This window comes from Micromys minutus (genome assembly GCF_963924665.1).
Source record: "Micromys minutus genome assembly, chromosome: 25".
Lineage (NCBI taxonomy): Eukaryota > Metazoa > Chordata > Mammalia > Rodentia > Muridae > Micromys > Micromys minutus.
The window spans coordinates 8380916-8405243 of record NC_137960.1 but is presented as its reverse complement, the minus strand read 5'-3'; the positions used below and the strand labels follow the sequence as shown (position 1 = coordinate 8405243).

The window sequence follows — 24328 nt, the reverse complement described above, 5'->3', positions numbered from 1 at the left end:
TACTGGGGATTGTGACTGAGCAGAGTCCGCGGCAAGAGAATCACGAAACAGGTGGTCGTTGCATGGGGCTGGCGTGGCAGTGACCCATCATGGGAACTAGATGGGCAGCCACTGCATGGGACCAACCATGGTGGCAAGAACACCATGAGACCAGAGAGTAGCTAGCGCTAGGGTGGCATGGTGCAGTTTTTACATTTTTTTAATATTTACCACTACAGAGTAGGAATAGCATTTAGGGCCCAGAGTCAGTGGACCAATGTAGCTGCTTACATTCTAATGCTAATTGGTTTCCCCCAAACTGTTTGCACAAGAGCGTCTGTGTGTAGCTTCTGGGAACCCACCCCCAGTTCATTCTGATTGGTAAATAAAGATGTTGGCAGACAATAGCTGGGAAGGAGAGACAGAGGCAGGGTTTAGGGTTCCCGGGCTTGGGTCTTCGAGGAGGAAGAGACGAAGAGGAGACAAAGAAGAGACAAATGAGAGGTGCCATGCCTGAAGAGTGTGCAGGAGAGCAAAGCAAAGTCATCACGGAAAGGAGCCAAGAGAATGTGACCCAACTGGGTCGAGAGCAGCCAGGATGGAACACAGAAGTTAGTAAGTAGGAGTTATGGGTGGGAGGGAGATTCTAATGGTATGAAGGCTAGGCAGTTGCCCAGCCATTGTGCTGCCTAAGGCATATTAAAATGTAAAGGCTGGGGCTGGAGAGATGGCTCAGTGGTTAAGAGCACTGATTACTCTTCCCAAGGTCCTGAGTTCAAATCCCAGCAACCACATGGTGTCTCACACCATCTGGAACGGGATCTGATGCCCTCTTCTGGTGTGTCTGAAGACAGCGACATTATAGTTATATATAATAAATAAATACATCTTTTTAAAAAATATATAAGCTGTGTCTGTGTCTTTCGTTCAGGAACATAAACCACTGAGGTGGGTAGTCACCCCGCAGTGGGATTTATTAGAAATTATTAATAGTACGGACAAGGGTTTCTGGTCCCCTAGGAACGGTGGTACAGACAGGATGACATGCTGCCGGCACACACTCCACCGGCTGTCACGTGGCTGCCTGTGCACTCGCCAGCCCAGGAGGCCACACTCACTTGAACATGGCGATGAGCAAGTTAAGCAGCAGGATGTTGGCGAAGAGCAGGTAGAGGCAGAGCAGGGTGACCGTCAGCCACTCGGGGAAGGCCGGCGCCTGCCCCGTCCAGTCGCTCTCAGGACACTTGGGCTTGTAGGGGTCTGTGCCATTGGGGCTGCACTGGTCCATGCTGAAATTTACACCTTTGGGAAACAGGAAGAGGCAACCAAAAAAAAAAAAAAAAAAAAGAAGAAGAAGAAGAAGAAAAAAGAAAAAAAAATGCAGTCAGTCACCAGGAACTGCATACCAGGGATCCTGACCATTGTGTCACCAAGTTTCCTCACAGGCTTGGACACCTGCATCCCAGGGGCTAGGTGTCTGACTAGGGTTCAAAGCCTGAGCGAAAAACCATCTATACTGGGATGTCCTCAAGCAGAAAGTAGGTTGTTTAGGGGAGACTGGAGCCAGAGCTGATTCCTAGGTTGGCACCCTGCATCCCAGGATCCACCCATCTCTCCCCTAAGGCACTTCTCATGGACACATCCATCAGTGTATGGGTCTTGATCCTGAGAAATTTAATTAGAAGGGAAGGATTTTAAAAGAAATAATCTGGGGCTAGAGAGGTGGCTCAGCAGGTAAGCCTACATAACTGCTCGTCCAGAGGAACCAAGTGCAGTTCCCAGCACTCACTCTAGGTGGCACTCAATGGCTATAACTCCAGCTCCTGGGGATCAGACACTGGGGTCACTACTATCACGCACACACATAACCTCACACTGACACACACATACACATTAAACATAAGCTGGATCTAGAAAATAATAGGAATAGAAAGTTAAAAAGAAAACTAACAGCAACACACAGGCACACTAAGAAAGAAGACAATAGCCCAGAATGCACTTAAGAGCTCCAGACTTTCACAGGGAGCCAGGACAACTCAGTGAGAGATGCTTGCCAACTGATGCTGCTGGGACAAGTGACAGCCACATGGGAAAAGATGACCCTTGCCAAGCCTGGTGATGCATAGCTACGCACAGCTAGTACTGGGCAAGCAGAGGCAGGGGATTCACTGACAGTTTCAGGGCTACGTAGTGAGACCTGTCTACCAACAGGGGCTGAAAACACAGCACTCCATCCTCTTCTAGAGGATCTGGGTTCAATTCCCAGCATCCATATGGCAGCCACAACAAACTCTAACTCCATATCCAGAGAATCCAATGCCTTCTTAGGGCCTCCCTGGGCATAAGCACGTATGTAATGCATAGACATACATGCGAACAAAATTCCAATACATATGAAATAACAAAGGAAAAATACAAGAGCAACCCCTATCTCACACACGATGCGTGTAGATAAAGCAGATCTGTGTCCGCGGAGCGGTATGAGGACTGTCTCGCCGATGGGGTGGGGGTGAAAGCTAGTCTTTGCAAATGGGTCGGAGGCCAAAAGAAAGATTGAAAGCTATAAACCCTTACAAGAAAAACACACTCATAAATCATTTGAGGCCTGGCTTCGGCACTGTCTTCTCCGCCGCGATACAGAGGCACAAAGTGATTTTTAAAAGTCAAGCCACACCTCATTAAAATTCTATGCTTCAAAGAAAGTTGTCTTTTTCATAAATAAAACAGAGAGACAAGCCCTGTCATAACAGAAAACGCTGCAAACTGGCCCTACAATAAAAGTCTTAAAAGCTCAATAATAATAAAAAATATAATGGAAGGGGGAAAATGAGCTCGAGATAGAAATGGATATCTCTCTTAAGAAGTTGCACAAAATGGTCCAGTAAGTAAGCACGTGGAAATATATCCACAAAAGCCATTAGAGCAGTGTCATTCAAATCCACAAGAAGATACCACCACCAACGCCCGCCCAACAGTCACAAGTGTGAGTGTGAAGAAACCAAAGCACGGACCTTCCGAGGAAACAGCTTGGCATGTTCTCGGAGTTAAACACATCCACACGGACGCACAGACGTGCAAGTTCACAGTAGCAACAGCAGCAGCCACAGTAGCCAGAACCCAGATTCAACGCAAGTGGTCCCAGCTTCCGAATAACTGAAAGGTGTCCATGCAGGGAAATACAGTTTCATGATAAAATGGGGTGACGTGCCGATACCTGCTACATCCCCTGGGAACCCTGAACGTGACACTGGGTAACAAAGCCAGACACAGCCAACTTGTCACCACACTAGCTCGAACCTATGTGACATGTCCCAGAGCGCAAATGTCTTAATAGCACCAGAGGGGTAGCTTTGTAGGGCTGAAGGAGGAGGGCAGTGGCTGTTGATAGGATGGGGTCTGAAGCTAGCTTCTGTAAGACGCCGCTCATGTGTCATGTGTGAGCCATCTGCGGGTAGCTGTGATGTGGGAAGCCTTACCCGAAGGATGCCGGTTAAAAACAACAACACCAACAACACAAAACACATAGGAACTGGGGAACAGTAAGACACTTAATATAAATCTACAGCCCACAACCTGGATCTTACCGTCAATGTAGGTTGGGATCTGCCCAAAGATGGTCAGGTACGAGTGATAGACAACCCCACGGAAGATCCAGTCCACGCGGCTCTCGTTGTGGATTAGGATGGCCTGCTTGGCCACTCCGAAGGACACCACCCACACCGCCAGGAGAAAGAGGAAGAAGAAGACATCCTTCATCTGCAGAGAGTGAAACAACGGGCTGCACCCTGGATGCCTACTCCCCACTATCACCCGGATACGGATGCAGGATGCTGGGTAGCATCCCAGGACCTCCAGGCAACCCCACAGAGCACGCTGACATCTTCATAGGGGGTACCCCAAGACACAGAGGAAGATCGGACAATGACATCCCAAAGAATAAAGGGCTTGCATTCTGAACAGCAACGGGGTTCGTGCTGGGGGCTGTGAAATGAGAAACACGGAAGGCAGCCTGGGGGAGCAGACAGCGCTGTGAAGGACGTTTATAGATTCTGGGGATGAGGCAGAGGCAAGACACAATGCAATGGCAAACTCTAGCCCCTCCCTACATTCTTCATGAGAGCAACTCTCAGCTTCCCTCACAGTGGCCATGGGCTCCAGCCCCTCCCAGGTCAGTCCCTTGTGCCCTCACCATCCGCTTCACGATGATGATCTTGGGCCCCAGTGTCTTGCTAACAGTGAAGATGTGCATGAGGCGGAGGCAGAACATGATGAAATCCAAAGACAGGATGATGCGCCCAGGATACAGCATCGCTGGGATGAGCCTGGCAGTAGTCAGGGTACCACCTCAGGCTCTGCACGCCAGGAGACAGCAGTTTCCCAAACCTCTCCCTAGCTTGGGGTGGCCCTTGGAGGTACAGGGCTCTGGGGGAGCCAGGCCTAAATATATCAAAGGTGAGGCTGATTTGAGGGTAGACTGTCTACAGAGAACTGGGTTGGCTTCAGTACTGTCTAAGAGCCCAGGCACAAGGATATCCCAGAAATAACTGAGGAGCCTAGGTCATGTCTATCTCACCTCAAGAAGGTAGAGGGCCGCCACCTCTCATATACACAACTGTCACGAGTGGGTTGCGACCCAGCAGCGAGGGGTAAAGGGGACACTCTGTCTGGCAAACTCAGACAAACAATATGACTGGTGGCCCCTGCATATCCATCAACCCTTGATGGATAAAGAGCCATCACACACCCCAACACCATGATCTGCTATCCATAGACAGGCAAGAGTTAGGGTTCAGAGGTCACCTGTCAGGGGGTCACACCAGCTCTCCATATTCTGCTAAACTGGCTGAGTCTGGGTGCCATGTTAGGGAGAAGGAGGGGCACCCTGGCTACTCACCGGCAGGTCAGTCCTACTATAAAGAGTAGAATAGCCCCAACGTCCAGTTTGTTCCAGAAGTCACTGAAGTACAGGGATGCCATCTTCATCAGCCCACAGCCATCGGGATCGTAGAATAGCTACTGAGGAGACCACAGTTAGGGGAGGCCAACGTCTCCATCAGCGCCACACAAACAAGGTGCTTTGTGGAGAGATCTCGACAATCGTGGGGCCCAGCAGGACACAGGGCGGACCTTGGCACTCAGCAAGTCCAGCGAGCAGCACAGATGGAGGTAAGTTCCTACCAGACTTCACTGCTAGTCCCCCATGGACCAGGGATGTTATTAAGCTTGGGTGTACATGTGTGTTCATGGACATGTCTGAATGAATGTGTATGTGTGTGTGTGTGCATGTGTGTGTGTGTGTGTGTGTGTGTGTGTGTGTGCATGAATGCACTGGAGGATCTCCCTCATCCCTCCCAACATCTCCTACAAGGATCTTTGCTCATCCAGAATCATGCCTGCTCCCTGAGACAGCCCAGAAAAGAGGAGCCTGGAAGAGACCCCAGGATCCTCACATGGTCTGCCTGGCAGTAATCCTTACCCTTTCCTGGTACCACACCCCCAACAAAGGCATGTCCTTTCCCTGGGTCTGAGGGACATATTCTAAGAGACACATGTGTCTTCTGTCTTGAGGCTGCCATGTGAGTTCAGGGGACATAGAAGCTCTGACCCCTATGGAGGGTCTGGCTACAGAGGCTGAGGAGGCCCAAACTTCTAGACCCTCAACATTGCTCTAGCCTCATTCAGCTCCAGACCCATGGTTCCTTCTTGGGGTCTCCTTCCAGCCCCATGGTTTCTTTCTTGGGGTCTCTCAACAGGAAGAGTACCCACCCAATATAATCTGGTACCACACGGATGCAGCGGGACCCCCAACCGAGTGAAGGGTTAGTCTGTTCAATGGTCACGAAGGTCTTTATCCTAGGAGATGACTTCAATAACCTGGAATATCCAGCTTCACAATAGCGTCCTGTGTGTCAAGGGACTGAGCTTGTCTAGGTGGCCATATAGGCCACTCAGGACTAGTTTGACTCTAAAGAGACTGGAGACAGATCACCCATAAGAACAGAGTCACGTCTGTGTGACTGGCCCCCAGTAAAAAACCCTGGACCCTGAAGCTTGCAGAAGATGCTTGAGTGACACTGACTTTGAATGTCACCACACACCCTTGCAGCGCCTTGTGCAGTCCGTGAGTGAACCGGTACCTCGGCATGTTTTACTCTAAGCCCTTTCTATGGCATGAACCCATAACCATATCCATATCCATGTCTCTCCATCGGCCCGAGTCTTTGGCAAATGATCACACGGAGCCCCACACTTGGTACTGTGGGAAGACATGCCCACTCAAAGACGGCCATAGAATGTGGCCTAGGCAAGGAGGGACCTTGGGCCACACGGAACCAGCTCAACCTCTGGCATCACTGGAAACTCAAGTCAATCATGAGTGCTTGCCTTGGAAAGGTTCAGAAGCCCCAGCCTCAGGTAAGGCAGCCAGGCCATGAATGCAAAGCTCCCAAGTGGAGGGGTAGGTACCTGCCTCCTGGGGTTCTGCCCAGCACCCCGGGGGCTTGGGTGAGGCTCAGTTGAAACAGACACGTGAAGAGGGAGTAATGCCCACCTGCCGGGTCTCTTCGCACACCAGGGAGAAGAGCCATAAGTAGATGAGGTACTCGCACCAGGATGGTGAGGGCTGGAAGTCCACCATGAGCACGTAGGCGAACAGGCAGAGAAAGGCGAAGTAGGACAGGATATTCAGATGGAAGATGACCACAGGCGCGTTGAAGAAGGCGCGGACTCGGGCTGGACGACACAGCGCCTGTAGCCGTTTCTCTCTGCAGAAGACAACAGGTCAGGTCACAGTGACATCCCACCAGCTTTGGTCCCCGGCATCCCCACTCACCCTGCCTTGAGGGGCAAATGCACTCAGGATAATCAAGGTCACTTAGCAGTTATAGATGGGCCAACAAGACAGCCTTGGCACTTAAAGACCCCAAACCTCAGAGGCCCAAAAGGTTTCTTTGCACATCAAATCTCAATACATCCTGTGGACATCACAGCTCCTATCCAAGGCCACGCTTGGTTGTGAGCCCCACCTGGGTTAGGCTCTCTGTGCAGTGGCTCTTAGCTTTAGAGGCACTCTCAGGCCTCAGGTGCCCCCACAAATGAGGACCAGCGGCCATTCCTGTCATAAGGGACAGACGGCCTAACAGGGTGACCAAGACCTGTGCTCTGATGTTCAGCCTCTGCTATTGGAAACACAGGCTCATCTCTGTTCCTCTTATGGAAGGGAAAGATACTATAAAGGTCGCAGGGTGATGTCCATGACTCTGGGCAAGAAGAGATTGACTTCTGGTCCTCCTAGGTTTGTGCAGGGTGGGAACCCAGAAGGCAAAGCCAACCAAGGCTGCTCCTCAGCGCCTTAGTTTCCCATAAGACATATTTCAACAGTCAGGCTGTGAGAAAGGGGTGGACCATGTGACCTACGTCTATAAGAGGGCTTCCCCACTGGCCACCTGGGCTTGGGCTTGGTATCTGGCCCTGAACCCCCAGGAAACCCAGTGACACTGTCTATCAAAACAAAGATGGCATCTTAACAGGAGCCCGTGTACACTAAAGGTGACCACAGGTCAGTCAAGCACAGTCAAGCTTGGTCTTCAATCTTCCAGCTACTCTGGCTGCAGCACCAAGACCGCCCTTATCTACCCCAGCATCCCTGTTGCCATGGAGCTGAGGCCAAGAGACAGACTTGTCAGCACCACCGTCATCCAGTATCCAGCAGGAAACTCGGGGCATGAAAGTTTGACCCAGTGAGGTACTGAGTGTCGCTGGTACTCCCTCTGCTGCCTGCACGCCCTAGGGGTCCCTTCCCCTCACCTGAAGGAGATGAGGCCGGTGAAGAGCAGAGGGAAAGCCAGCATGCACAAGATGATCCTCCACAAACCGTTGTCCACACAGAGCTGGCCCCACCACACCTTGGTTAGGAAAGACTGTGGACAGGGTGGTTTCAGGATAGTGGGCACCCAGAGACCCGACCCCCACCCAACACCCCAGCCACACAAGGATGAGCGATGGATGCTCACACCCTCATAACCACGGTGCTCTGAACTCCTGACCACGGGTGGCCAGCATGACAGATATCCTATTGTCAGCCAGCAGAGGGATGAGGAATTTGGGTGACTGGAGCCAGGCCATTGCGTGTGGTGGACAAGCCAGTCTTATCACACGGAGCTCTGACTCCCTCCTGCCTGCCATTCCTCCTCAAGCTTCAGGATTCCCAATCTCTACAAGCTCCTGAGGCCATACAGTCCCCCGTGTCATAAGCAGACCCCTCTCGGTGCCATGGGCCAGGTTTGATTCCTTCCTGGGTATCCCCCCGGGTTCTGCACATCCCAGAACACATGGAACTCCATGCAGTATGAGGCTGTGCTCTAAGAATAACCAATCAATAAAGGAGTCTGTTCCCCAGTCCTTAATGTTCCATGAAGGCTACACAGGTCCCATGTTCTTCCTGAGGCTCCCTTAGGTGACACAGGCTCTTGGAAAATGCACAGGAGGCCACCTGAACTGCTACCTCTATAGCTACCAGCCAGTTACTTTGCTGTGCGCCAGTTTGCCCACCCACCCCAAAACCAAAAGACAAGTGCCCATTCATCTGCCTGTGGCTAAGTGCCTGGCATTATCCCAGTCATCAAAGAGTTGCCTTGCTGGAAGCAGCCATGTCATCAGAGTCAGGGCTGTGCCCATCTGAGCCCCTGGCTCTGGAAACAGGCCCTCGGGGAATCACCTGGATGCCTCCGTGAGACACGAATTTCATGTCCTTGGCCTCTAGGGCCAGCTGCAGGCAGGTGGTCTTCCCCCAGGCCTCAGACACACGGACAAGCAGCTTCTGGGCCCTTTCCTCATCCTTTCTGTAGCACTCTGTGAAGACACCTGAGGAGAAGAGGAAGAAATACTCAGAGCGTGGGGACAATCAGAGCCGGTCCTTCAAGTGACTCCCACAGCAAAGGCAGGAAATGGGGTAAGACTAACACATCGGTACTGTCCCAAAACATCTAGACCATGGGCAAGGAGTCTAAGAAACAGGATCAAAGTTGACATGCAGAAAGGAAGATGCTGGTGACCATGCAGGTGGCCCCAGGAGGCTTACCTATAGCTCTGTGCTCAAACTCATCTGCCAGTGCTAGCATCTCCTCGGAGCTGTCTGTATCTTCCTCCTCCTTGGACAGTTCCTTCAGGATCTTGCTACAGGCCAGTGCTGCGGCAATACAGTCCTGGCTCTGGGACACAAGGGCACTGTGAGGACCTGGGGGACTAGCTAGGTTTGCCCACCCTGCTCCCAGAAACCTATGCTAGCAGACAGAGCTGGTTAGGATCCCAGGTTTACGTGGGACCTTTTCAAATAAACAACTTGAGTCATGCCACCTTAACACATAACCCCTCTGATGGTGGCCTCTTAGACCCATGAGTACTGTATGCTTGTCTCCCTAATGAACAGACAGGAACCTGGTCAGATCACACAGAACAACACCGCCTACATCATAAGCCCTAGAAGTAATCACAACAGATTGTTTATAAGGCCTTTATCTCCTTCCTTTTCTTTCTTTCATTTAAGAACTAATTTTCCAGCAATGTTTCCTGTTCCCCACGTCTGGGTGCTCCAAGCCTCTCTGGGTTAGAGATCTTAACTGTGAGCTGCGATTTGCTGGGGAAGTGAGTCCCTGACTCAGACCACCAGTCTAGTCATTGCAACTAAGCCGGGCCTGGTACCTGAGCCCAGATGATGCCTGCCAGCTCCCTGTGGTTCTGAATGACGGCCCAAATGAGAAGGTCTCGGACTGGGTCGATGGTGAAGGTAACGTGGTCTGTGGACCGCTTATAGAGGGACCGGAGGCTCACTGCCTGCACCTAATAGGCAGAGAACAGGCCATGGTCCAAAGAGGTCCCCAGCATCAGACCCCAAGGTGGTGGGCAGTGTGTGTCTTGTGAAGTCACGGAGAGACGGCACACATCACTCTTGGAACATAATTAAGTGATTTAATGGCGGTGGAGGAGATGGCTCAGTGGGTAAAGAGCTTGCCACATAGGCCTGAGGATCTTAGCTCAGATCCCCGCTGCCCATGTGGAAAGAAAGGTGAGCAAGGATGGTAAGGATGGTGGTGTCTGAGCAGCAGAGACAGGAGGACTCCTAGAGTTGGCCAGTCAGGCTAGCTGAAACGGAAACTTATGGAATCAGTAAGAGACCTGTCTTCAAAATTAGGTGGTAACAATTGATGAAGGAACCCGATGTCAACCTCTGACCTCCACGTACACACACACACACAAGTCCAAATGCATATACAACACACACACACACACACACACACACACACACACACACACACACTCACATTTAGCAAGCAGTTCATTTTCTAATGACTGTAAGGGCTCACAATTCAGCTGAGGACACAGTGACCATCAGCCACGGGGCCAGACACTGCACATCACCGGCATGCCCCCGTACCACTGACACCGGCACCCACATCACTAACGCCCATGTTTCCAGCACTCACGTTCAGCTTGATGTGTGGCATAGGCAGCGAGAGCCGTGGCCGGTCAGTGTACCGGGGCCGGGGGTACAGCAGCTGCGTAGAGTCCCCCAGGAGCTCACGCAGCACCTGGGCCACATGGTGCATGTGCAGCCGGGGTGTCGCTGGCGCATAGGCTAAGCGCTCATGTTCCTCGGCCAGCACCTTCTGCAGCTTGCTGTGGAAGAGGCAGGACGGCTCTAGGTTCTCGTACAGGCAGAGAAGAGTATCCCAGGTGACAAACTCCTTCAGCCACACCCCGTTCTCCAGAAAGAGCCTCACGAACTCAGGCTTGTTGGAGATGAGGGCGGCTGTCATCATGGGATGCAGATCTGCAGGCTGAGAGGGAGCAGCGCTCAGTGACGTTCGCACTAACTCTGAGCTCAGGACCCTAGGAGTGGCTGGTGGGATATCCATCCTGAAGGATGGAGCCCACCCTGGTCAAAGTCCCAAGGCAGAACTGGAACCCTGCAGAAACACGCACACCCCCCATTTGCACACAGAACCCCACCTTCCACTGCCATTCATCGGTGAAGATCTCACTGCGAGCGATGTCCACGCGGTTCCAGGCCACAGCCAGCTTCAGCTGATGGTCCCAGTTCTCGTGGCCAAAGTGGTCTTGGCTTCGAGAGGCTGTGGGTGACAGTGTGCGTGTATGTGTCAGGGACCTCTGCCTGAGGCTTGGTTCATGCCAGGTTCAGGAACTGGCCAGGAATTCTAGTTCCCATAAAGATGTCAAGGTGAACTCAGAGCTCAGTGCTGACACCCTCCCAAGATACCCACACTGGGAAGTACTTTCTAATCACTGGTAGGCTCAGAGAATCTCTTAGTTTGTCCCATCTCCCCACTTTGAGTCACCTTCCAGACATGCCAAGCTCCTCTGTGACAGGTGGACCACAGCATAAGTCATGATAAAAGAAGACACAGGGCTCTAAAAATTATTCATGTGCATTAACATACAGAGAAGAATTTCAGCACACACATACACACACAAATACATGCAAACACACAGACACATGCATATACATACATACATTCACATATACACACACACAAACACACACACATACATGCATACACACAAACACACACATTCACACACAGACACATACATATATACACATATACACATATATACACACATACACAGAGAGAGAGATACACAAACATATACACATACACACAGAGAGACACACACATATATATGCACAGACACAGATACACACATATACACACAGAGAAAGACACAAACAGACACACACACACACACACACACACACACACACACACACCACCTTTGTCTCCATTCTGCAGCAGCCATACCACCCAAATTCTCAGAAACGCATATTAGCCAATCATTCCTAAGCTTGTTTTCTGCTTTAACTGTGTGTGTATGTGCCTTTATGTGCTTTTGTATGTGTGTGCCTGTGTGTATGTACCTGTGTGTGTGTACACGCATGCATGTGGGAGATCAGAAATCAGGTCCACAAGTCTATAAATTTCTATTTGGAGAAAAACAAAAACAGCTTTGGTCCCCTCCCACCCACCACACAATAAATGGGTGCTAAGATGGGCTGGGTGTATAAAGCAAAGTCAGTGAATATCGGCACCCTTGAGACAGGCAGAATTCTGAGCCAGGACACAGAAAGCTAATCCCTCTGTTCTTCGAAGCCACTTGAAGAAAACATGGCTGCAACCCACAAATCAGGGAAAGACTTTGCATCAAACGTCTGACAGAGGACTCATCAGTCACCAAGGAGGAGAGAAAATGACATCAGAGGTCATGATACATGTTCCATGCCACAGAAAATACACCAAGGAAAAACATACTGAAATCACACCGAGACTGCATCATGTCCAGGCCAGTTCCCAGCCCCCTGTTATATAGTACATTTCTCCAGGTGAAACTTTCTTCCTGGAAGGAAGCTTATAAGACTCAGGAAGTCCCTGAAGCTCACCAAACTCACAAGTCTCATATAAGCAGTTATAACTCCTTATATATAGCTCCCAGGGTTATACAAGCAGTAGAAAAATGCTGAGAAATAAGATGCTTCCACCCCATACAGCTGCCGGCAAGTGTACAGAGAGTCCCAGAGATGCAGTTTCCTGAGTCTTCACCCATACTGGAGTGGCCTTTCAGTGATGATGCCCTGCTTCTGAGTCATCCATGGTCCTGTAAGCAAATTCTCACCCACACTCCTCTAAGTAACCTCAATAAACTCATTGGTTCACCAAACTGGAGTTTGGTAGTAGTGTTACTTTGGTGCATCATCAGCTCCTTATCTGAGGCGAACAGAAGGTTCATTGATGTCTCCCCACGAATAGTCCCTTCCTCAGCCCCACTCCAGCTCTAAGAGCCATGACGCCACCTCTTTCTCTACGCTTATCTACTCTAAGTTCCTCTTATAAGTGGAGTTTGCCATAGTAATGTTTCATAAGCTTTCTTGCAGGCTCCCCAGGTTAATCTCCAAAGTATTATGTAGCCTAGCCTGGCATTGAACTTGGCAGTGAATCTGTTGCTTCGGGTTCTGAAATTCTGGGATTGCAAGCATGAGCCCAGAGCAGGTTCTGAAATTCTGGGATTGCAAGCATGAGCCCAGAGAATGGCTTACAATACTTTTAGAGTAGAAACTGTTACTGTCTTAACCTCTTATGTAACGAAGAAAACAAACGCTGCAATTATAAATGTCACACCGACTGGACCTTTTTTAACTGCCTGTGAATTTGCCTGTTTGGGAATCTTTACTTCTTCATATGGTTTTGAATTCCTATCTACTAGGAATAGATAGTAACTTTCAGTTCTCCCTGCTCGCCCCCCTTGAGTATTTCTTGTAACTCTGGTCTAGTGGTTACAAATTCTAGTTACAAATTCCCTGTTAGTGGTTACAAATTCCCTATGTTTTTGCTTATCGAAGATTACCTTAATTTCTCCCCTATCTTGCATCCTTCTGCCTTCCACCTTCTAAAGTGTCTAATTAGAAATCTGCGGGTTATCTTTTTTAAAAGACTTATTTATTTTATGGATGTGAGTACGCTGTCGCTCTCTTCAGACACACCAGAAGAGGGCATCAGATCCTGTTAGAGAGGGTTGTGAGCTTCCATGGGTTGCTTGGAAATGAACTCAGGACCTCTGGAAGAGCTGTCAGTGCTTTTAACCACTGAGCCATCTCTCCAGCCCCTGCATAGTATCTTACTGAGACTTCCTTGTATGGGATAAGCCAGTCACTTCACCTTGCTGTTCTTGAGATGTTTTGCCTGTGAAAAGCTTGACTGTAATGGTATAGGTGTGGGTGACTGAGTTCATCTCACTGTGAATTTGTTGTGTTTCTTGAGTGACGGGGTGTGCAGGGCATGGCAGGGCAGCAGCTACACCTGACTGAGATGTGAATGCTCATCCTGAACCCACATATTCTGGTCTCTCTCTTTCTTTTGTGCCCTGACCCCTCACCTTTCAGTAAAGCCTGCAAAATGGCCACATCCACGTCCTGCTGACCATCCTTGCCTTCCCGGAAAATCGTCAGCAGCTGCCGCCTCCGGACAATATCTTGGATCTGCAGCGAATGGATTTCAGTGAGATTCGAGCTGGAGGTACTCTGCCTCCTTGAAGGTCAAAAGGGATGGAGGACCCAACAAGGATGCATACTCCCCAGACTCCGCAGGTGCAGGTACGGTAAGGGCACTTGCCACCAAGCCTGACAACCCGACTTCACTCTCCTAGGACCCGTGTGGTAGAAGAAAACCCTGAATCGCACAAAATAATCCTCTGACATCCATAACGTGTGCATCGCTGCACCAGCGTGTGAGCATGAGCCTACACACACACTAAATATAACAGAAATACTTTTGGGTAAAGAGAGAGATTAAATTCGGTTCTCTGAATTGCCTGAATAATTTATAATGTTGCTGAGAAAAAGCTTCCGGCCTGCCCAGCAGCTCATAGCACACCCAACAAGGAAGCCAAGGTCTTCGGGACTGGGGAGATTGGTAAGGAGATGAGGAGCTCACAGAATTCACATTGTTTCCTTGCTGGATAATCCTACAGAATTATCTGTCTTAGTTAGGGCTTTACTGCTGTGAACAGACACCATGACCAAGGCAACTCTTATAAGGACAACATTTAATTGGGGCTGGTTTATGGGTTCAGAGGTTCAGTCCATTATCATCAAAGCAGGAACACGGCGGCATCTAGGCAGGCATGGTGCAGGAGGAACTGAGAGTTCTACATCTTCATCTGAAGGCTGCTAGCAGGATACTGGCTTCCAGCTAGGATGAGGGTCTTAAAGCCTATTCCCACAGTGGCACACCTACTCCAACAAGGCCACACCCACTCCAACAAGACCACACCCACTCCAACAAGGCCACACCCACTCCAACAAGGCCACGCCTACTCCAACAAGAGCATGCCTCCTAATAGTGCTACTCCTTGGGTTGAGCATATGCAAACCACCAGAGCATCCACAGCAAACAAGGCCATTCTGAGTCCTTGGCAAATTTAAAATGAGGTTCCCATGCTTCCCTAAACTACGCAGTCAGAAAGCTGCTGGTTCAGCCACATCCCAAGAGCCCTCCACGAGTCTGGTGTGGTTCAGGTGCCGCTGTGGCCTATGGCTGGTGGGACCTAAACTCAGCTCGACTGAATCTCAGGACTGTTCACAATCGTCCCAAGAAGCTCACTTAGTGAGTGAAATTCTGAGTGTGTACTCGGAGCTCTGAGACTCAGCCTCCCTTGCAGGGGACATACCAAAAGTGTAGACCCTTGCTACACTCTCCTCTGTAGGGCTCAGGGAACCACCCCAAAACCCAGCTTCTGGACTGTGGAGCTGGGTACTTCTGAGTTCACTCCTTAGGGCTCTTATGAGGAGACAAGGCTAGACCACTCACAGCTGTGGCCAGAAAGCTCCTCTGCTGCCAGCATCTCAACCAAGGCCCCGCTGTGCTTCCTGGCCCTCCCCAAGTACCACACCCTTCTACTGCAACAGGTTCTGAACAGCACTCTCAAGCTGAGGGCCCGGAGGGGCCCTAGCATTCTACACACAGAGCTCAAAACCCAGTTCTCCTCTGGCATGCTGTCTGTCATAGGCAGTCCCCAACCAGGTTACCTCTTCTCTTCTGGGGCTCAGAGGCCCCCACCATCTGCAAATCCAATCATGCGCCCAGTCTGACCCACTTAGGATCTCTGGAGTCCTGGTGTGTCTGGGAGTCAGCCTGGTGACCAAAGGCATATGAGCCTCACCTTTTTGGTCCATTCCACGATCTGGTTTTCGGTGAAAGTCTCAAACATCTCCTGGAAGAAGATGCTGAGTTTCTGCTGGATCAAGGAGATGGTGATCTCAGAGACAGGCAGAGCAGCCACCTGAGCGATGACGTCAGCCACTCGGCCGGAGCCCTCCACTATCACGCAGGGCGTGCCATTGGTAATGGCGTTATAGATGGTCTGCAAATCCAGAGCTGAGTGTGAGCTGGCCAGAGTCCTCACCCAGGTCCCACGAATGTGGAATAGAACGTCATTCAATAGAAGCTATGGCTACATCTCATTTGCTGCTAGAGTGAGCCTATGGAGCTGGAATGTTCTGGAAGCTCTCGCTGGTTTGGTGCACACCAGAGAGCTGTTGTTAACACACAAGTCATGTACCACTGATACCCCTGACTCAGGCTTGTCATTCAACACCCAGTACCAGTTGGTGAAAAGGGTTCATGGCATAGCCATGGACCAGACACACTCACAGGGGTGTTCTGTAGGCTCAGAATGACCAAAACCAAGGGATACCAGGACCATGAGGAAAACCCCAGATCTCAGCCCCGGAGCTGGACTAGGGCTGGGGTCTGTACTCAGTGTAGTGCCTGGGACAGTGAGAAAGAGAGAGCCCGCAGACCCACCATGACCTGAGCTGAAGTCAAGCCACCTCTCCCACAGGACGGTCTATCCATCACATGCCTCCTCTCCCACCTACAAACATCCCTGTCCTGTGATGGATACCTTCTCCTCCATGTCCTGAGAACAGTATGACATGTGTGTTCCCAGTGATGGTACCAAATTCTAGCCAAAGCATCTCCCAGTCCTCCCTCAAAGCATCTCCTAGTCCTTCCTCAAAGCATCTCCCAGTCCTCCCTCAAAGCATCTCCCAGTCCTCCCTCAAAGCATCTCCTAGTCCTTCCTCAAAGCATCTCCCAGTCCTCCCTCAAAGCATCTCCCAGTCCTCCCTCAAAGCATCTCCCAGTCCTCCCTCAAAGCATCTCCCAGTCCTCCCTCAAAGCATCTCCCAGTCCTCCCTCAAAGCATCTCCTAGTCCTCCCTCAAAGCTCCTCCCAGCCCTCCCTCCACAGCAGCACCTGAGCCCCACCCTGCACAGCAGCAAGTACTCACATGCAGAGTGCCAGGACCACCCTCCAACACCACGCAGACAATGGGGATCTTGATGGCCACGCCTAGACAGACACGGAGCCCATGTGAAGGCAAGTTGGAAGAAGCACAGACCGACCGTTTGAGTGCTCTTTCTCCACCCAACCAACTCCACTCACAGGGGGAAGAGCCATCTGGGCCCAGTGGCAGATAATGGCGGCTGATAAACACTTACCCCCCCTTTCCTTCGTTTGCTCTGATATGAACTTCTCCAGCTTAGTCCTCAGCGGAATCTCCACACCATACTGCCCATGGGTCCCATCATCCACCAGGATGAAGTGGGAGTGGTTGCTGTCCAGGCAGGTCAGGTTTCCTTGGCCTTCCTCATCCAGCATGTACTCGGCAGGGAAGCCTCCCTGTGGATGACCAGGGGAGTCACATATATTGGTTAAAAATAAAACAAAGTAAAATAAAATTCTATATATATCTGATACCGACCCTCAAAGATAATCCCTAAAACAAAACTCTGCCGGTGTTCCCTTATTTGGAAAAAGGTCTTTTGAAGCTGTGATGTAAAGGATCTAAACATGAGAAGATTAACCACATTTATCTGGATGTGACCTCAGGAACTCCCAGAAGCACCAGTAGTTAAAAGAACAGGAAGGGTCCTGTCAGAACCCATAGAATAGTATAGTTTCATTTTCGTTGGGGGCCAAGTGATATGGTGTCCTGCTGTGTGGAACAGTAACTTCTTTCTTTTTTTAAGATTTATTCATTTTATTTATATAAGTACACTGCAGCCATGTTCAGACACACCAGAAGAGGGCATCAGATCCCATTACAGATGGTTGTGAGCTACCATGTGGCTACCGGGAGCTGAACTCAGGACCTCTGGAAGAGCAGTCAGTTCTCTTAACCACTGAGCCATCTTTTGAGCCCAGGAGAGTAACTTCTAATCGTAGTTGCTTTGTGCACCAGGTTTGTGGTTTTACAATACCCACAGAGGCCGCTAACCTGGGAGATGCTGCCAGACAAGACACCATCTCTACTGCCCACAGAGAAGAGAACAACATTACAACCGGAAGGGTTTTCAACTCAGAACACACCCTCAGGCCTTCCTTAGCCTTGGTTTTACACCAAAAGATGGGTGTGCAAAATAGAACAGTTGGTCCATCCTACCCACAGATGCACTCCATGATTCAGATACAAGAGAAAGACCAAGACTGTGTTTCTCGGGGCAACTATGTCTGACAAAGAACCACTGAGCAGGGGGACTGCACACAGGGCCAGGCAATGACAAAAAACTCCCTAGTCACAGACCATATTGTCCCCAGACTTCCCTGGCTATGAATGAGATATCCATGTTCTTATTAGGGCAGATCCAATGTCTTTAGAAAATCCAGCTTAGTGAATCAAGTTATCCAACCAAGTCTCCATTTTTTTAAATTTATTTATTTTTATGTATATGAGTACACTGTTGCTGTGTTCAGACACACCAGAAGAGGGCATCAGATCCCATTACAGGTGGTCGTGAGTCACCATGTGGTTGCTGGGAATCAAACTCAGGACCTCAGAAAGAGCAATCAGTTCTCTTAACCACTGAGCCATCTCTCCAGCTCCCAAAGTCTCCATTCTTAAGCAGCTGCTAAGCCAAGCTTGTAGTGTATTGTTAAAGGACAGCCGAACTTGCTGCTGACTGCCAGAAACCGCTGCCCTGTGGAACTCCAGGCTGGAGGCCTCTGAGCATAAAGGTCCAAAGCTAAAAGCTTTGTAATTAGATGTTCTGGCTCAATCTGCCCCAGTGTTACCTGGCTGTGTGGTCCTGGTCAAAACCCATTTCTCATCAAAGCAACTCTTGGGATGTACACCCATGTAGTAATAACCAGCATGTGGATGCTCCCTGTGCAATCAGTTTGTGTTAGCTGCCCACCCTGCTCACTGTGCCCTTCCCTCCCCCAACACTCATCCAACGTGATCCCTACACTCTGCCCCCAGCCTTCCTCCTCCCACCCAGACCCACTCCAAAATGGCTTACTCACCATGGGGTGGATCAGCCCCTCACGGTTGTGGATAGTGCCCCACGTGGCTACACCAATGGTGATGACTTCCCCTTCTTTGCAGCTGCTGCTCAGGCTGAAGTCCCGTACCGCCTCACCCACCTGCTTCATCACGCCTGTGTGGGACCCTCCTGTGATGATCCAGGCCCCTGGAGAAGGAGAGACAGGCCATGACTCTAGGTTCCAATATGCATCCTGTCATGCTAATACTGACACCCAGAGTCTCACTGGACTCCTGACATGGGACCTCACCCTCAGACTCTCAAGTACATTGGCAGCTATGTCTCTACATGATTAAGGAAGGGACACTATACTGTGTCCTGAGCTTCCCCACATTATAAAGATGGCAATGGGAAAGAACTGGAAAAGGTCCTCAACTCTCTCTGAATCTCTCCTGCCCTTCTATCGTCTCAGTCCCAGGATGAGAAGCATAGCATACACAGTCTGAGTCTCCTCTGTTGTATATATATATATATATATATATATATATATATATATATATATATATATATATATATATATATATATATATATATATACACATACATACATACACATATGTATGTATATATGTATATGCATATGAATATGCATATGTATATAGTTGTATATATGTGTGTGTGTGTACATTGTAGCTGTCTTCAGATGCACCAGAAGAGGGCATCAGATCCCATTACAGATGGCTGTGAACCACCAAGTGGTTGCTGGGAATTGAACTCAGGAACTCAGGAAGAGCAGTCAGTGCTCTTAACCGTTGAGCCATCTCTCCATCCAGGTCTGAGTCTCCTATTCTGCAGCTTTCTAGCTTCCTTCAGAGTTTGTGACCCAGAGAGTGGTAAGTGATGTCCATCGCTCAGCCTTACTCCCTACAGATGATGATCTGCCTCCTGAACTACCTGAGCCAAGTACATACATGCTACACAAGTCAGGACCCATCCTCTGCAATCAGTGCCTCAAAGCCACATATGATGTGGACATTAAATAAAGTTTAGGGTCTGGAAAGATAGCTCAGTAGTAAAGGCCCTCCACAGGCATCTGAACACATGTAGCATTTCCACACACACATGCATTCATATGTACATAAGTGTACACACATGTACACACATAGGCACTAAATAAAAATATATCTTTTAAAAAAATCTAGCACCCTAGCACATGGCAGTTGGCTAGAGGACATCAGGGCAATAAGTATCATGAAGGAAGTGCTGTTTGGGGCTGGAGAAATGGCTCAGTGGTTAAGAGCACTGACTGCTCTTCCAGAGGTCCTGAGTTCAATTCCCAGCAACCACATGTTGGCTCACAACCATCTATAATGGGATCTGATGCCCTGTTCTGATGTGTCTGAAAACAGCTACAGTGTACTTATATATAATAAACAAATCTTTCTTTTAAGTGCTGTTGTAGATGAGGGACCCATGGAATCTAGCCCAGGTTGGGGTGTGCAAAATTCAGCTATCCCCAAGAGTTTTCCAGACCCCATAACCCTGGTCCCCAGATATCTCCTTCATCCCACTTTGTACTCACGGCCTGGGCAGGCCTCGGTCCTCACCCGTGGTTTGGGCCACCTTAACCAGGCCTCTCCGGAAGATGCTCTTCAGCCTCAGCTTCATGTTGAAGTTCTTGGCTCCACCGGTCACGGAGATGAGGAGGTTGGGGACATCCAGGCCCCAGTGTTGGGTCATGAGCTGATAGATGACACTGGAGGGCGTGTCCTGGGAGACCCGGACATACTGCAGGGGAATGTGAGCTGGTGAGGACACTTTGCAGGAGACACAGCAAGGGAACTCTACAAAGCACAAGGACACCCTGCAGGGGACAGTGAGAGCATCTTGCAGGCCAAGGGGACAGAGCAGGGAACAGAAAGAAAACCCTGCAGGGGTTGGTGAGGATTCCCTGAAAGAATGGCTGTTCCCTTCACTCTCAACAGGGAGTGTGGCCACCTGTGCCCTGCCTGCTCAGCCTGGGGGTGGGCTTCTTGAGTTAACACCCAGAAAGAAAAGTAGCCACAGTATCTAGTCAAGGCATGAGTTGTAAGAAGAAAGAGAAGAAGGTAAGGCCCAGAGGAGAGATTCGAGTACATGGGGCCTCCCTAGGGAAAACCAGACTATTCTTTACAAAGTCCCTGGGCCAGCTCGCCCCATCCTACATACTTTCTCTTTCCTCATCGTTTCTGCTTAGAGAGAACCTCAGACCGTCCTCCCTTCCTTATGTCACCCCTGCACTGGCTCCTCCATGTGGTTTGGCCTCCACCTCATTTCCTTCCTGCTCCCAGCACTGGCCACACTCTGCTGGCCCCTGAACTGTCACTGGGGTTTGAGTTTGGGCCCTGCTCTGTGTACACATTTTCTGCTCCCCAGGGTAAGATGGGGGAGGGGAAACACTGCAGAACTTGCAGAGCCAGGGTAGATTCTCTCCCCCTTCGCCCTGCCCCTCCCCTTCCCTTTTTCCTTCCTCTCTATTCTCTCTCCCCTCCTCCCTTTCCCTCCCCTTCCCCTCTATTCTCTCACCCTGCTTCCCTCCCCCTCCCCTCTGTTCACTTCTCTCTCTGCCTTCCCCATCCCCCTTCCCTCATCTCCCTCCCTCTCCCTTTTCTCCCCTCCCTCTTCCTCCTTCCCATCCCCTCTCCTCCCTCTCTCCTCCTCCTTCCCCCTCCCCTCTCCTCCCTCTCTCCTCCTCCTTCCCCCTCCCCTCTCCTCCCTCCTTATCCCCTCTATTCTCTCCCATCTTCCCCTTCTCCCCCTCCCCCTCATCTGTCCCCTGTCCCCTGTGTGTATATGTGTTCAGTATGCACTGAAGATGGAACCCAGAAACCCACTATATCCCATGCTGCACCTTTCCATTCTGGTTAAATCCGATCGGAGGAGAGCCACCTTTACTAGGATCCACCTGAAGGACTGGTGATGATCAGGATGATGGAGAATCCGAAATCCAAAGGGACATCAGGAGTCCCAGAGCAAACTGGACACAGCATAGCAACAAAGAATGCTAATGCACCACCCTCAAAGGGCTTCATGAGCCAGGACCAGCTTCCCATGGTCTTGCCCTTGGACTGTAAACTGTATGATGCCCAGAAGGAAAGGGGCTGTGGGTCCACATGGAAGGCATTAAAGTCTAACGTGAAACGTTCTCTCTCCCTATATAGTAGACTCTGTACATCCAGACTCTTCATTCTCCCCCAACTCCCTGTCCCCACCTGCTAAAGTGTCCTAGCAGCCAACTCGGTGAAAGACAAGAGTGACAGAACCCACCTTCCCCACTTTCTGGCTCAGGTCTGTGAAAACGATATCACCAAAGGCATCTGTAGGCATCTCGTGGACATGCTTCTTTGGGTCCCACTCCTTGCCCTGGAAAGTGTGAGGCTTGATGGCCACCTCCAGGTGCTGCTCTTGGGTGTAACCACATGCACACACGACCTTCCTGCGAAGACCAAGGGTTGTCATGGGGATGAAAGGGCTCTGCTGCTCTCTACAGGGAGGGACATCGGGGGAATCAGAGGAGAGCCAGGACATTTGCCTCACCCAGCAATGACAAGGCACCCCTCCTTGGTGTCAAGGGGGCCTTGTAGGCAGTGGGTATAAGGCATCATTACCCTCCCAGCCAGGTGGCATCAGCAAGGACTCAAACAGGAATATCCAGTGAGTTCGAAGGAGACATCAGGCGAGGACTTTGAACTTTTCCTGCATAGCAATGATAAGGTTCCCTCCCTCCATCCCTCCCTCCATCCCTCCTTCCATCCCTCCCTTCCTCAGACAGCGTTCAGGACCAGGAAAACTCAAAAGCTAGAAAAATCATCAGTCACACCAAGCAAGCTGACTAGGACAGCCACCCACACCAGGATAGCACAGGTGTGGGAGTCATCTGGTGAGGATTTTAACACGTCCAGGTTAAAAATGCTTCTATGGGTGACTAAAACCACCCAAAGCTTCCAGAAAGAAAGAACAACAACTGGAACTCTCAACTCTGCAAAGGGTAATAACTAAGAGAGAAAATAAATCAGAACATAAATACATAGACGGGGAGCCACTGAGTCCTGAGGGCCATCAGTGTCCCAGAGGGAAAAGATAAGACAAGCCTATAAAGCCATGTAAAGAATGCTCTAAGCTTCCTGTTGAGCCCTAAGCTTCCTGTTGAGCCCTAAACTTCCTGTTGAGCCTCCCTCGGTCAGCTAGGCTGAGTCTCCATAGATCGAAGGAAATGCCAAAGATCTGCTTAGAGTAAGCAGGGAACCTAATGTGTTTGAGCTCAAAGGTAGAACAAGCAAAGCGTTTCTTATTATTATTAAGGCAAATAAAACATGAAGTGATGTTTACAGCTAGCCTAAGTGACAATAAGTACAGAGAGGGAATGCACCTAGTGTTCCGTCTTATCACCTTTGGTCACGTAAAAACAAAAACTAGAATATTCCTCCCAGGCCTTTGCTTTCCCTCAGGGATGATGTGGACATGCCAAGGGCAGTCCCTTCCTGTCCTTGCTTTCAAGCCCATTCCCTTATCATGGTTTACACAATTCCCTCTAGAAGGTCACCTTGTGGGAAAAACATCCTGCCCGCTGCCCCATCAGGAGTAAGTTCACAGCCTTCTGACATAGGCTCTCACAATTTGCTTTAAACAAACAAACAAACAAACCCTATAGATTCAGGAGTCTGAATGAGCGACAAACAACGTCAGGCCAGAGGGACAAATGCTTGAAAACAACATAGTCAAACTTCCAAAGCCAAGGGGGGGGGGGAAGGCTTGACATCAGTGAGACAGAAACGGCACCTGCTGATTTCTCTCCCCTACGTGCATGCATGCCTGGTGCCCAAATAGGCCTAGAAAAAGGCATCTGAATCCCTGCAACTGGAGCTAGAAACACAGATGAGTCATTATGTGGGTCCTAAGAACTGAGCCCTGGTTTTTTTGTGTGCTTTTTAAAAAATTTGTTTATTTGTGTGTGTGAGCACTCTATTTACATGTATGCCTGCATGACCAAAGAGAGCATTAGATAGAAGACAGATCCCATGACAGATGGTTGTGAGCCACTATGTGGTTGCTGGGAATTGAACTCAGGACCTCTGGAAGAACAGTCAGTACTCTTAACCGCTGAGCCATCTCTCCAGCCCAAGTCCTAGTACTTTAAAAGAACAGCTGGTGCTTGAAACTGCTAAGCCATCTCTGCAGCCCAATGGAGATCCACCTGCCTCTGCCTCCCAAGTGCTGGAATTAAAGGTGTGTGACAGGGCTCCCTTGTCCTCCATGAACGCTCTATTCTAGAGCCTTATTGCAGGCTCTGCACTTTTCTAACTGTCAGGCAGGGGTTTATGGCCCCAGCCAGGCTTTAATCTCAGCACCCCGCTGAGCATTGACCCAGCCAGAGTTCATTGGCCTGGCAGCACCCCCCTGGGATTTGTTCCCACGCCTCCCAGCCTGAACTCCTGCAGGCAAGGCAGAGTGCCCCAGAAGCTGCCTTCCCTGGAC

At 50.1% G+C, this 24328-nt stretch overlaps 1 protein-coding gene across 1 annotated transcript in view; it reads right to left on the bottom strand.

The window, feature by feature from the left end:
- TRPM2 (transient receptor potential cation channel subfamily M member 2) overlaps nt 1-24328 on the bottom strand; it is a gene marked incomplete at both ends in the record, with an annotated part of 41666 nt that overhangs the window by 14745 nt on the left and 2593 nt on the right. The window contains 18 exons of the mRNA XM_080937780.1: nt 1098-1281; nt 3564-3735; nt 4169-4301; nt 4874-4992; nt 6530-6743; nt 7786-7898; nt 8696-8841; nt 9059-9188; nt 9679-9816; nt 10461-10814; nt 10987-11108; nt 13924-14026; nt 15709-15909; nt 16840-16901; nt 17051-17231; nt 18855-19021; nt 20422-20602; nt 22121-22289. Coding sequence (XP_080793906.1) covers nt 1098-1281; nt 3564-3735; nt 4169-4301; nt 4874-4992; nt 6530-6743; nt 7786-7898; nt 8696-8841; nt 9059-9188; nt 9679-9816; nt 10461-10814; nt 10987-11108; nt 13924-14026; nt 15709-15909; nt 16840-16901; nt 17051-17231; nt 18855-19021; nt 20422-20602; nt 22121-22289 — 2889 coding nt within the window. The remainder of the gene's footprint in view (nt 1-1097; nt 1282-3563; nt 3736-4168; nt 4302-4873; nt 4993-6529; nt 6744-7785; nt 7899-8695; nt 8842-9058; nt 9189-9678; nt 9817-10460; nt 10815-10986; nt 11109-13923; nt 14027-15708; nt 15910-16839; nt 16902-17050; nt 17232-18854; nt 19022-20421; nt 20603-22120; nt 22290-24328) is intronic.